Source organism: Megascapheus bottae, chromosome 28 (assembly GCF_031878675.1).
Source record: "Megascapheus bottae isolate mThoBot1 chromosome 28, mThoBot2.hap1, whole genome shotgun sequence".
In the NCBI taxonomy this organism is placed as follows: domain Eukaryota; kingdom Metazoa; phylum Chordata; class Mammalia; order Rodentia; family Geomyidae; genus Megascapheus; species Megascapheus bottae.
The window spans coordinates 5178513-5193092 of record NC_143536.1 but is presented as its reverse complement, the minus strand read 5'-3'; the positions used below and the strand labels follow the sequence as shown (position 1 = coordinate 5193092).

The 14580-nt window shown below is 56.0% G+C and overlaps 1 protein-coding gene across 1 annotated transcript; it reads right to left on the bottom strand.

Annotated features, from left to right (window-relative positions):
- Nucleotides 1–1599: 1599 nt before the first annotated feature.
- Nucleotides 1600–10047, bottom strand: Sdsl (serine dehydratase like). The gene is made up of 8 exons (XM_090320149.1): nucleotides 9971–10047; nucleotides 6730–6924; nucleotides 6557–6596; nucleotides 5876–6015; nucleotides 5534–5622; nucleotides 4464–4691; nucleotides 3716–3840; nucleotides 1600–1913 (listed from the first exon to the last, which is right to left on the bottom strand). The coding sequence occupies exons 2-8, from the start codon at nucleotides 6913–6915 to the stop codon at nucleotides 1720–1722; spliced, it is 1002 nt and encodes a 333-aa protein (XP_090176275.1). The 5' UTR covers nucleotides 6916–6924; nucleotides 9971–10047; the 3' UTR covers nucleotides 1600–1719.
- Between the last annotated feature and the right edge of the window lie 4533 nt (nucleotides 10048–14580).

Genomic DNA, 14580 nt, shown 5'->3' with positions numbered 1-14580 from the left:
GGCAGAAACCCACATCCCTTCCCCACCTGCCACATCCGATCTCCCCACGGGGCCTCCATCCCCAGCACCCCTCCCCATGCCCTGCATGCCACTGGTGCCAGGCAGGGAGGGCTAAACTGGGCTCCCTACCGTGTGCTATTAGGGACAGGTCAACAGTCTCCCCAGCTTCTTATCTGCAGTTCTGGGGACCAGGAGGAGAGCAAACACACAGGTGATTCGTCTCCCATGATGGAGAGCTGCCACCCTCTGGGTACCAGGGCAGGGCTGCCTGGGAGAAGGGGCACCTGGGCCTGGATGGGACTCTGCTTCTCACCTGGACACGCACCAATGGAGGAGAACAAAGCTGCCAGCAGGGGCAATCCTGGGAGGCTTCACAGCGGAGGGGGCCTCTGAGCTGGGGTTTCACAGGCTGTGTGGGATTCGGAAGCATGGCAGAGGAGAGCACAGCTGGTGGGAAAGAAAGTGGCAGAGCATCTGATAGATGGCCGAGCATTTGCTGCTTTATACGAAAGCCCCAGTGTCCATCCTCCTCGGTTTCCCCATTTACAAAGTAGTAATCACTTTTTTGTACCCATCCCAAGAGCGCTTCTGGGACACAGGAAAGGCCTTTGAAAGTCCATGACCCATCTTAAGACCCTTCCATTCCTGGAAGTTGGGGTGCTCAGGAGCTAGAAGAAACACTTGTGCCAACACTGCGCGCCAGGCCCACAATAAGGGTCCTCCCTGGGCCCATTTCACAGCGGAGAGCGTTGAGGTGCTGAGACGCAGGGAACCCTAGCCCTGGGCCTCAGGCTGCAGAGTAGAACAGACCTGGGCTCAGCTCACTGCACCATTGTGGTCTCCAGTCCGGGCATTCACAAGGTGCAGCGCCCAGGGAACCAGGCAGGGTCCAGGGAAAGGAAGGGCCAGCTGGGAGAGGAGCCTGGGCAGCGGGGAGGAAGTGGGATGTGACGCCTCAGTCTCTGGTGTCTGGAGCAGAGAGAGGCCCAGAGCCAAGGAGAGCCAGGGAAGTGGGCTGAGCTGAGCCTGGCATGAGCCCCGCGCTCCCCGCGTGTCTCTCGCAGGGATCTGAGGGCTCAGAGGGGTTCCCCCATGCCCATATCCCGTGGTCACAGTCCATACCAGCATGCCCAGCTGGGAGGCCTCTGCCCCAGCTGCCTTCTCCGTGGGAGGCACTTTGCTGCCCCCATGTGGCTGTAGAGATGCCAACCAAACATCCCAGCACCCCAGGGTTCCCAGGCTGGGGGACCCCACCACTAGCCCCATGCCAAGGCCTGGGGGCCAGGCTCCATGCTCTGCTGTGTGAACCTGGCCAAGTCACCTCCCCTCCCACACCGATGTAGAGGGGGCACAGACGCCATGCCATGGGAGGGCAGAGGGAAAGTTCTGGAATGTTTAGGTAGCTAATAAGTCCATGACGAAGATAGGATGTCATCCCCTCTGGCCCAGGCCTGAGCGGGGACACATGGTCCCCTGTCCTCTGGCTGCCTCTCCCCGTCCCCAAGCCAGGCTTGGTGCCCACGTGTGACCCCAAGTTGTCTCATCACAGACGAGTGTAAGGAGATGGAAAGACAGGACCTCAAGATTTGGCTCAGGTTTATTGGCTTTACTGCAGAGGAACTCCAGGAGGGAGGCCTTCGTGTAGGAGGAGGCCCAAGTACAGAGCAGCCCACTGCCCGTGGACAGGGCAGCCACGAGCCTCCCGGGGTCTCTGGGCCTTCAACTGTGGCTCAGTTGGGCTGTGAGCATCTGCAGCTGTCTGCTGTCGATGCAGTTGCCACCACAGACAATGACCACCACGGAAGTCAGCAAGGGGCTCAGGCGGCCCTGGGCCTGGAGCTTCGCCAGCAGGCCTGAGTAGACCGCAGCCAGGGCTGCCCCGCAGGCCGGCTCCACCAGCATGCGCTCATCATCTGCAGGAAGAGGGGCCAGCATAGGTCAGCAGGCTCCAGCCTTGCGCCATCCATCCACCCTTCTGTCCATCCACCCATTCAGCCCACAAGCCTGATCACCCATCACTAGACTGTCCCTCCCTTAGACAGTATATCCATCTATCCATTCATCCAGCTGTCTATCCACCCATCCACCCAGCCCTCCATCCACCCATCCATCTATCCACCCATCCATTCATTCCTCTAACCACCCTTCTGTCCATCCACCCATTCAGCCCACAAGCCTGATCACCCATCATTAGACTGTCCCTCAATTAGACAGTATATCCATCTATCCACCCATCCACCCACCCACCCATCCATCCACCCATTCACCCACCCACCCATCCATTCATTCCTCTATCCATCCATCCATCCACCTACCCACCCATTAACCCATCCTTCCCTCCCTCCCTCTATCCATCCATCCATCCATCCATCCACCCACCCACCTATCTATTCACACATCCACCCATCTACCCATCTATCCACCCACCCATCCATCCATCCATCCATCCACCCCTCATCCATCCATCCACCCATCCACCCATCTACCCATCCATCCACCCATTCACCCATCCATCCACCCATCCACCCACCCACCCATCCATCCATCCACCCATTCACCCATCCACCCACCCATCCATCTATCCATCCATCCACCCCCACCCACCCATCCATCCATCCACCCATTCACCCATCCACCCACCCACCCATCCATCCATCCATCCACCCCCCATCCATCCATCCATCCATCCACCCATTCACCCATCCATCCATCCACCCATCTATCCATCCATCCACCCACCCATCCACCCATTCACCCATCCATCCATCCATCCATCCATCCATCCACCCATTCATCCATTCATCCATCCACCCATCCATCCATCCATCCATCCACCCATCCATCCACCCATTCACCCATCCATCCACCCCCCCATTCATCCATCCACCCATCCATCCACCCATCCATCCACCCATTCACCCATCCATCCACCCCCCCATTCATCCATCCACCCATCCATCCACCCATTCACCCATCCATCCACCCCCCCATTCATCCATCCACCCATCCATCCACCCATCCATCCACCCATTCACCCATCCATCCACCCATCCATCCATCCATCCATCCACCCATCCATCCACCCATTCACCCATCCATCCACCCCCCCATTCATCCATCCACCCATCCATCCACCCATTCACCCATCCATCCACCCCCCCATTCATCCATCCACCCATCCATCCACCCATCCATCCACCCATCCATCCACCCATTCACCCATCCATCCATCCATCCATCCACCCATCCATCCATCCATCCATCTACCCATCCATCCACCCATCCATCCATTAGCTAGTACCTATCCATTATTTGATTGTCTGTCCTTCCATCAGGACATCCATTGATCAATATGTCCGTGCTCTCACCCAGCTATCTCCCCATCGTCCCATCCATCAACCTATTTGTGAGTCTTCCCTCCCTCCCTCTCCCACCACCGACTATCCATCATCTACCCTCTACACATACCCAAACAGGACCCCTTTTGTTGAACGAACATTCATTACCTGCCCACTCCCTGCCAGGATTGGGTCAAGAAGAGACTCTTGGGGACCACAGTGTGGGAGGCTCCCCGGCCCCTCCCTCACAGAGCCGAGGGCAGAGATGCTTCCCAGAGGAGGCGGCACCTTCCCAGAGGAGGCCGCACTAGGATGCCTACCTACCCTACCCTGCCCATGACTCAAGGGCTCCATCTGGGGAGGGGGTGCTCACTCACCCAGGAATCTCTGCACGGCACTCACAGCCTCCGTGTCCTCCACTACCTCTGACAGGACCTTGAGCTCCTGTGCACACTCCAGCGCCCTCGCGACCACCGTCTTGGCGCCCAGGCTCTTGGCCACACTGGGGAGGGAAACAAGCAGAGCAGGAAGGAGTTGGCCCATCGGCCTCTACCCTGCCCACCCTGGGCCCCCACAGACAGAGCCTGTGTCCCTCCAATGACCCAGGCTTGTCCTGCAGTCTGGATGGGACAGTCCTTGGCCCGGAAAGGCAGTGTGTCATTCTACACGGTGACGGCTACGTCTTGTGCCTGCAGTATGGCCGGCACTTGTTCAACACACTCACACTGTGCTGGACTTCCTGTCTTCAAACTCACAGCCCATAGTGAAAGATGCGGGAAAGACATGTCTGATGATATTGCGAGAAAAAGAAAAGAAACAACGCCCTTCCCGGTGCAATGTGGACTGGAAGACGAGAAATTGTAACACCAGGACTTGGAGCTTTACAATCCATGTGTGCCCCCACGCACTTCCTTACTGAGCGTTTGCTGAGCGCGTACTATGCATGTGCCAGGTGGCATTTGACTTCACCTGCATTTATCTAGGGTGAAAAAAACGCAGCCCCAAACTCCAGGGACAAGGAAAATGTTGGGGTGACCCCTGCCCTTCTGTCTGGAACTCAGGGGGCCACGGGGAAGACCCCCGCCCCACCCCCCAGTCCCCAGCCCATCCCCATTCTGCACCCACCTGGAGATGTCAGGCAGCGTGACAAGTCTGCCAGCCTCCAGGGCTGCATGGAGGCTGTGGGTCCCGCGGGTCTCCATGGCAATGATGGGCACGTGCTGCCAGCCCACCGCCTGCAGACCAGCTGCCACCCCCACCAGCAGCCCCCCGCCCCCCACGGCCAGCACCACTGCGCCTGGCGGGGTCTTCAGGGCCGCCTTCAGCTCCAGGACCAAGCTAGCATGGCCTTCCCTGTGCAGGGGGGAGGCGGGTGAGACCCCAGCACCAAAGACCCCTGTAGAAGTATTGAGGTGGGTACTGCGCCCCCACTCCTCAACCACTCTCCTCAGCGCCTCCTCCCCAGCCACAGCAAAGCAGGGAGGCTAAAGCAAGGTTCGCCCAGCAGGAACTTTCTGGAACTCCCACCTTTGGACAGAGGGAGGCATAGAGGAGTATTGGGGTCAGTGTATCAGTTAGAAGTGGCTGGGCGCTGGTGGCTCACGCCTGCAATCCTAGCTACTCAGGAGGCTGAGAGCTGAGGATCATGGTTCAAAGCCAGCCTGGGCAGGAAAGTCTGAGAGACACTCATCTCCAATGAACTACTCAGAAAAAACCACGAGCGGCGCTGTGGCTCCTGGTGCTAGAGCCTGTGCACAAAGAGATAGGGAGAGCCAGGCCCTGAGTTCAAGTCCCACACAACTGCCCAAAAAACAAAAAGGCAGCTGGAAGGGGATTTGAAACTGGTGCCCTGTGTCATCTCTGCCACTTCCTAGATGTGACTGGAATGCATCTCTTGACCTCTCTGGGCCTCAGTTTCCTCTAGGGTTCAGCCCCTCCTCTAGGGCTCTGGGGGTGGTGTGTGGAGCAGTGCAGGGGCGCCTTCCATCTGCGCCTGCTCCCGCACCACACTCTCCACAAAAGGAGGAATCACCACCTGCATTGGACAGATGGGGAAACTGAGGCACCTGGCACTTCCGCAGTGGCAGCAGTAGGGGGATAGCCCACATCTGCCCAGCGATGGAGCCTTTTCACCCCTCTGTCCATAAGAGGGGCCTGACTCAGTGGGGGCCTCGGAGTGGGGGCCCCAGCCTTACCAGATCAGCGGGTGATCAAATGGAGACACGTACACCCAGCCGTCCTTCTTGGCCAATTCCTGGGCCCTGGCATTGGCCTCATCCCACACCTGAAGAGAAGAGCGGCCTCCGATGACCCGGAGTGGGCCACCAGAGGTCGGGACCTCCAGAGGCTGGGGTCTCCAGGACCGGAGGAAAGGTCAGGGCCTGCGGGGGGGCCCCGGATGATGAGAACCGAGCTGGAGCGAGGCCAGTGGGCGAGAAGGACAAAGGTGCAAAGTACTCCCCAACCGTAATGGCGCCCCACGCCCTCTGCACGGAGCAGCACTGGGCCAGCCACTTCCTTCCGGGGGGAGCTCTTACCCTTCCAACCAGCTGCACCTCGGCGCCCAGGCCCCGCAGCCTCTGCACCACCTGCGGGGTGGACGTCGCAGGGAGCACCACCGTGGCGGGGATGCCCAGCTTCTCCGCGGCATAGGCAGCGGCGATGCCCGCATTGCCCCCTGGAGAGCCGTGAGACGTGCAGTTGCCCTTCCCTGCCCGCCCAGGCCCTGCCCTCCTTTTCCATAGGGGCAGTGGGGGGGGGGCACGCAAGCCTGGGGCTCTGAGGGACGACTTGGCCACTGTGGGGCCCGGGAGAGAATCACACCAACACAGGAGACAGCTCCTGGATGCAGCTGGGCCTGAGAGCCTTGCATCCCATCCAAGCTCGGCTCCTGGAGCCTAGAGCTTACATTTGCACCCACTGGGGTTTCTGTCACTCATGACCACACACGTCCAGGATTATGGGAAGAGGACTGGGAGGCCATGAGCCTCGAAAAGCCACCTTCGCTTTGCTTTCTTTTCTTCTCTCTTTTTCTTTTTATTGTTTTACTTATCTTTAGAGACAGTCTAGGTACGTAGCCAATTCACAATCCTCCTGCTTCTGCCTCTTGCACATTGGGAGAATAGATGTGAGAACCACACTGGGCTGAGGTCTGGCCCTTATAGCTCCCCTCACCCTCAGCCCCAGGACCTCCACAAAGCAGAAAGCAAAGGGGTCACCTGAGGAGCACACCAGGTGTTGGCACCCCTTCTTGGCCATCTAGAAGAGAAGGACAGAGTTGGGGTTCACGGTGTAGGATGCATTTAGGCCCCATCCCACCAGGTGCCCCAGGGCCTTTGCATGTTCCATGTGACCTCATATCCCCCCTCCTGCTCCCCAGCGTGCAGCTCACCTCCTGGCAGAGATGCCCGATGCCCCGGATCTTAAAGGAGCCAGTCGGCTGCACATTCTCACACTTGAGGAAGACGGTGGTGCCGGCCACCTGGGACAGCGCCCAGCTCTCCAGTAGAGGTGTGGCGATATGGAAGGGCTGGGCCCTGGTTCCTCCCACCAAGGTGGCCTCCATCTCAGCAATCATGCCCTGGGCCTTCAGGAAGGACACAGGGTCACCACCGGGATCCCCAGGACAGGGGAGGGGATGGGGAAGCCCCTCGCCTTCCCCCCCCTCTCCTGCCATGCTGTGAGATGGAGACAAGCTCCTGCCCCTCTCTGGGGCTCAGTTTCCCCATCTAGATAAGGATTGGGCTGGGAGCCCTTCATCCTGTCATGGCTACCATAGGGCGGGGGGCGGGGGGACAGGTGGCACAATGTGTCAGAACACAGAGGAGTCGGTCATCTGCCATTGGTTTACACACAGAAATCTATGATCACAGTACACGTGTGCTTTATGAAGGAGAGGAACAGGGAGAGGAGAGGGGGAGAGGAGGGGGGAGAGGAGGAGGGGGGGAGAGGAGGAGGGGGGGAGGGGAGAGGAGGGGAGAGGAGATCCCATTAGAAGTTGTAAAGGAGAAAAGGGGCTGGCATGGCTCATTCCTAGCACCTCAGGAAAGGAATATAGGAGGATCACGGTCCAGGCTGGGCTCAGGTGAGGACCTAACTGGAAAATAACCAATGAGAAAGGAACCTGGCTGAGCAGCTTAGGTGATAAAGCACCTGCTCAGCTACCAGAAGACCTGGAGTTGCAAACTCCAGTACTATCAAAAAAAAAAAAAAAAGGGAGGGGGGCTGGGAGGGGTGGACCTGACCACAGAGGGTGGACCCGACCACAGAGGGTGGACCCGACCACAGAGGGTGGACCTGACCACAGAGGGTGGACCTGACCACAGAGGGTGGAGGCCATCACAAGACATTACAGGCATGTCTCTGCACTGTGAGTAGACACTGATGAAGGAAACACACTGATTATCATTATTTTTTCCAGTCCTGGGCCTGGGTTCAGGGCCTGAGCACTGTCCTTGGTCTTTCTGAAGGCTAGAGCTCTACCACTTGAGCCTCAGCACCACTTCCGGCTTTTTTCTATGTATGTGGTACCAAGGAATCGAACCCGGGTCTTCATGCATGCTAGGCAAGCTCTCTACCACTAGGCCAAACTCCCAGCCCCAGGAAATGAACTTATTGAGCAGCCATGATTCTTCAGGTGGTTCCAGGTGGAGGTTCCAACAGTGGACAAGTCAGAGCCTTTCTGTGGCTCACAGTATAGGTACAGATACAGACAGGAGTGGTTTGGGGCAATGGCAGGAAAGACCTCTCTGAGAAGAGAAGCTGTCTTTAAAAAAAAAAGATTTGTGCCAGACATAGTAGTGGACCCCTGTAATCCTAGCTACTAGGAAGATCTTGGTTCAAGGATACCTGTAGCCAAGAGAGAGAGAGAGAGAGAGAGAGAGAGAGAGAGAGAGAGAGAGAGAGAGAGAGAGAGAGAGAGAGAGAGAGAGAGAAAGAGAGAGAGGGACTCCATCTCAACCAATTAAAAAAAAAACAACCACTGGGAACAGTAATGTGTGTCTGCCATTCCACAAGAGAAGCATAAAGAGAAAGATTCTTACTGACTTTATTCCTGTTGAACTGAGCTCAGGTCCTCAAGTGAATTGTTCACATTTCTAATGATTTCATGAAACATGATACGTGGTTGCTTCTGTGGCTGGTGGGGGTGGGGGTCGAGGCTTTAATTTGTCCATTTACATTTGTATTTGTCTTTGTGGTACTGGAGGGGGATCCCAGGGTCTCCTGTATGCCTGGGCAAGCCCCCAGCCCCAGGGCTGGGGTCCTTTTGACTGACAGTCAGAGAAGTCAATCCACACTCAAAAGGGAGATTTAAGCTGGGGCCACAGGGAAAGGCATTTCTGAGCACAGCCTGGCACAGAGAGAAGGGAGAAGCCATTCTGATATTCTGATATTACCTGCAGAGAAGAGAGAAGGCACTCTGATGTCGCCTGCAATGGAAAGCTATGGCAAGGTTTTAAGCCAAAGAACAATAAGCCAACAACTAGATGGATGAAGGGAAGAGATGAACAGGAGGAAAAAGACAAGTCTTTGGTCTGTGGAGCAGAAAGGCCTTGAGCAGGCCCACACAGGCCCAGTACTGGCCACCAGGGGGCCCCACCCCTCCCCACAGCCCACGAGTCTGGACCTTTCACCTACCCTTCCTCAGGGAAAATGGGGCAGGGGGTCTCCCACTTCTCCATCTGCCCCTGGCCTATGTTAGGGTGGACTTGGGCCTGCTCAGGCTGGACACGCCTGGACAGCCTCTACTGGGGCATCTGTACTGGGCACTGGGGGACATGGGGGCGCCCCTCAAGGGACAAGGACAACCCCCACCCTCTGTGGGGGGCATGTGTGCCCGGACTCACTCTGAAGGACGAGTAAGCCAGGCAATGGGTACAACGGGTAATGGCTGTGCCTGGTCCAGTGCCAAGCTGATAGGCGGCGCTCACAGAGGCTCCCAGATAAGCCCTGTTGACTCCCTAATGCGATCTGGGGCCACAGGGTGCCAGCAAGGTCACGCATCTAGAAGCTTCCAGGATGATGGTAACCCAGGCTGAGTGCCGGGTGGCCATGCTTCCTGCCAGATTAGCAGATGCATTCATTTTGCTCACGCTACAGGTGTTTGATGCTACACTGCCTCTGGTCCTAGGGTTCCGTCCCCAGCCCACAGAGCCGGCGGCCATCAGTCAACTGAACAAGGCCCTGGTGCTCACAGCCCCTGCGTCGAGGCCGGTCCTGCCCAGAATAGGGCAGATTGGAGGCCTTGGCCTCCCCCAATGTTGGGATGGGGGTGGGGGACAGAGCGGCCTGGCACTCCCTGCCAGGGCTCAGGTCCAGGCTGATCTTGGCCCTGTGTCTCTGCCTCACTGGTGGCCAGCTGGTGGTCAGAACACCAACACCAGGTAAGGATCACCCACTCTGCCCACTTCCCTCATGCCAGGCCTTACCCAAGGCCACCTGTGCCCACCCTAAACCAAGGCTGGACACCTGCACGTGACTCAGCCCTCGGGTCCCTGTGCCCGCCTCCTTCTGCAGCCCCTGGGTGGATCTGTGACCCAATGTCCTCAGGAGGACTCAGCCCTCACTGCCCCCCCCCCACCCCCACCCCGCCTGATCCGGTCACCCAGCACCCAGCTAACCAGGCCTCTTACCTCCTAACCCCACAGCCTCTGGTTGGGCCTGGCCTGCTGGTTCAGCCTGCTTCCCTCCTGCCTCCCAGGCGGGCCTCTGGCCTTGGCCCCTCCTCCCGGGTTAAAGGGACAGCAGCCACCTCCCAGGAGCCCCAGGGGACCACCGGGAGGATCTGATTAGCTGTGCTGGTTCCCAGCCACTGCTGAGGTTCAGGGACAGAGGAAGCTGAGGCTCAGGACTGGGGGCTCACTTCTGTCACCCCAGCTACTCAGGAGGCTGAGTTCAAGCCCCAGGTCTGGCACAGAAAGGAAGGAAGGAGAGAAAGAAAGAGAGAAAAGAAAAGGAAAGGAAAAAAGAGGGGAGGGAGGGAGGGAAGAAAGGAAGAGACTGGGGGCCTGGCTCAGTGTAAGAGCTCCTGCCTGGCAAGTTCAAGGTCCTGAGCTCAAACTCCAGCACTGCTAAATAAAATAAAATAGAAAGAAGTAATGATTGGCAATCTCTGGAACCTTTAGTCACAAACAAGATAGCCTGCCCTGCCTCGCTCAGGCTCAGGGTATCTGAACACAAACAGCTGGCTGGAGACTGGGCCAGGCCCCCTGCCCCAACTTCCCGGTATACACACACACACACACACACACACACACACACACACACACAGTCCGGTAGTGTGCACAGCCAGCCTGGTGCAGCCACAGACAAGCCAGCAGGAGTGTTTAGGGCTGGAGGAACGTGCAGAGGACAGAGGGCAGAGCTCATGGTACAGTGTTGTCTCTATGCCTCACCCCGAGGTTCAGGGGTTCCAGAGAGCCATATGTAGGCACCCAGACCACACTCTTACCCCATCCACCCCCCTCATCCCACTGTGAGGCCTCACTTTCCCTACCTGTAAAGTACAAGACACGACTCAAGAAGGACCTGCCAGCCCAGGGCAGAGTGACTCCGTGAGGCCCGGGGTCAAGTCCTATCGTTGGCGGTGATCCACAGTGAGAATTCTATCCTCACCCATCCTTGGCGGGAACTTTGCCCCAGGCTGGGCACTGGGGACCCAGCGATGATAACATCAAATTGGTTAATGTGCCCTGAGGTGACTTCCAAGAAAGACACATATGACAAGTACAACCCTGCAGGGACCCCCCCCCCCCCCGCCATGGGGCACGGGAGCAGGGTAAGATCCCAGAAGGCTGCCTGGAGGAGCCTGAGTCTCAGTACACAGCTCAGCCTTGAACAGGAAGCACAATAGTTGGCATTTCTTGCACACTGGGTGTGGTGTGGACTCAACCTTGTAACCAAATGTCACAGACCAAAGACTTTTGAAGAGTTCTATGTGAAAGAGTTACTGCAGGTATTATTGCTTAGAAGGAAGCAAAGTAAGGTATGTATTGGAATTTTAAAATGGATTATTGTGGCTGGGAGTGAGGCCTAGTGGTTAAAGTGCCTGCCTAGAATGCACGAAGACCCGGGTTCGATTCCTCAGTACCACATGCATAGAAAAAAAGCTGGAAGTGGTGCTGAGGCTCAAGTGGTAGAGCTCTAGCCTTAAGAAAGTCCAAGGACAGTGCTCAGGCCCTGAGCTCAAGCCCAGGACTGGCAAAAATAAATAAATAAATAAAGGATCACTGTTTGTGACAAAGGTGTCGCTGTACAGGCCAGGCTATGTAACCTCCAATCCTTGATCCTCCCTCCTCAGCCTCTGGAGTACCAGGATGACAGGCCTAAGTCACCACACCACCACACGTGGCTAAAGGGAAACGAATGAAAGAAAGCCATGATCCCCGGGAACGAATTAGAACACACACCCTAGGCACCGAGACAACTAGGAGCGCTGCCACTTCCTGGGGAGTCACTTGGCCTCTCTGGGCTTTGTTCCCTCGAGCAGAAAGTGGAGAGTTGAGGATAAAGCCAGTCCAGATCTGAGCGCGTGCCGTGCCTGACACTGTACTGGCTGTGTCGCTGCTGTCCTTGTCAGACTGGAAACAGGATGGAGAGGCTAAGGCAGTCTCCTGAGGCCACACAACAGGGGCAAAGCCAAGGTTCAGAGCCCAAGCTTCCAGCTGGGGTGAGGCAGATGGGGTTACTGACTGCTTTTGTCACCTAGTCCTTGTCGCTGTCACCTCCAGCTCCCAAGAAGCCACCCTGACCCATGCCCGTTACTTATTAACATTCAGCTTCAGCCTCAGCGCCAGGGCACGAGGTGGGCAGAGCCCTGGCTGTCACATGGCCTCCGTTACGGAGACCCAGAGCTCCCCTAAACCATCCAGCCCCGGCCCCAGCAGCCCAGCAAGCCAGAGAGGTGAAGGCTACTGGGCCCCATTTTCTGACACCCACAGCATGGTTCCCCCAGCCAGCACAGCTAAGTTCAATCACCCCAGAGCAAAGACTGAGGCTGGGATCACTTTGCCACCAGCACCATCTCAGCCCCCCTCACCCAACCCTCCCCTCGTGATTTACTGCTGTCCCCAGCCCTCCCTACACCGCCCCGGCACCCAGCAGCCCACGATGGGGCCCTGTCCAGGGATGCACTCCTTAACTCCTGGAAGAAGAGCAGGAACTAGTACTAGTTCTAGGGGGGGACACTGAGGCAGAGGGGGACAAGGCAGCCAGCTTTTATGGGGCCTTCAGCTTGGGGGTACTTGTCCTGGCCACAGGCTCAGGGGCGGGGGGCTTCCTACCCCAGCACCACAAGAAGTAAAAGAAAATTGCTACCCTAAAATTTGGGGTCTGGTGTCCCCTAACCCAATCTTTTTTTGTTGCTTTTTTTTGTTTGTTTTGCCAGTCCTGGGACTTGAACTCAGGGCCTGCGCGCTGTCCCTGAGCTCCTTTTGCTCAAGGCTAGCACTCTACCACTTGAGCCACAGCAGCACTTCTGGCTTTTGCTGTGTATGTGGTACTGAGGCATCAAACCCAGCGCTAGGCAAACTCTCCCACTAGGTCCCACTCCCAGCCCATAACCCAATCTTTGTGACCGAGGAAACTCAGAGAAGGGAGGAAGGAATTTCTGTCCAGTCTGGAAAACAGGGGCCTCTCTGGTCCTGGGTGAAGTGGAAATGGTGACAGAGCCATTATTTACCAACTCAGCAAATGGCTTCAGGCCAGGCACTGGGCAGGCAGGGAGGCAGGGAGGCAGGGAGAAGAACTCTAGCTCTGTTCCCCTCCCACGGCTCAGTCCAACAGTCAACAAACAGGAGCTGGGGGATCTGTAAACCACAACAGCAACACCCAGCAGGCCTTTTGAAACCGTCAGGCTAGAAAGTTAAAAGCAGCGAGGCATGGTGACCCATTCCTGTAATCCCAGACCTGAGGTTAGGGTAGAAAGATCCCTGAATTCCAGGTCAGCTGGGCTACATAAGAAGATGTTCTTAAAAATAAAAAATAAGGGCCTGGAGTTTGGCCTAGTGGTAGAGTGCTTGCCTAGCATGCACGAAGACCCGGGTTCGATTCCTTGGTACCACATACTTAGAAAAAGCCAGAAGTGGTACTGAGGCTTAAATGGTAGAGTTCTAGCCTTGAGAAAAATCCAAGGACAGTGCTCAGGCCCTGAGCTTAAGTCCAGGACTGGCAAAAAAAAAAATAAAAAATAAAAAATAAACCCGGACACAGTGGCTCATGCCTGTAATCCTAGCTACTCAGGAGGCTGAGATCTGAGGATCAAAGTTCAAAGCCAGCCCAGGCACAAAAGGACCCGAGACTCCGATTAACCTCTAGAAAATGGAAAGTAGGGTTTGGCTGAAGGGTAGGGTGGTAGCCTTGGACTGAAGAGCTTAGGGACAGAGCCCAGGCTGAGTTCAAGCCCCATGACTCACCAAAATAAATAAATAAATAAATAAATAAATAAAAATAAAGTCAGCCTGTAATTCTAGCTACTCAGGAGGCTGAGATCTGAGGACTACAGTTCAAAGCCAGCTAGCGAAGGAAAGTCTGTGAAACTTTTATTTTTTTTTATTTTTTGCCAGTCTTGGGCTTGAGCTCAGGGCCTGAGCACTGTCCTTGGACTTTCTCAAGGCTAGAGCTCTATCCCTGAGCCTCAGCACCATTTTCGGCATTTTTTCCATGTATGTGGTACCGAGGAATCGAACCCGGATCTTCGTGCATGCTAGGCAAGCACGTTACCACTAGGCCAAACTCCCGGCCCCTCTATGAAACTTTTATCTCCAATTAACTGCCTAAAAACAGGAAATGGCACTGTGGCTCAAGTGGTAGAGCATTAACTTGAACAGAAGAGCTCAGGGTCAGTGCACAGGCTGTGAGCTCAAGCCCCAGTACTGGTACTAAAAACAAACATAAATATGTATCGGTAATCAAGGACAGTGCTCAGGCCCTGAACTCAAGCCCAGGACTGGCAAAAAAAGAAAAAGAAAAAAGAAAAGAATAAAATTATTATTTTTTTGCCAGTCCTGGGACTTGAACTCAGGGCCTGAGCACTGTCGTTGTGCTTTCTCAAGGCTAGATCTCTACCACTTGAGCCATAGCACCATTTCCAGCTCTTTTCTATGTATGTGGTACTGAGTAATCGAACACGGGTCTCTGTGCATGCTAGTGCACTCTACCACTAGGCCAAACTCCTGGCCCATAAAAATATTTTATGAAATATGAAGCCAGGCACTGTGGCTCATGCCTGTAATCCTAGCTACTC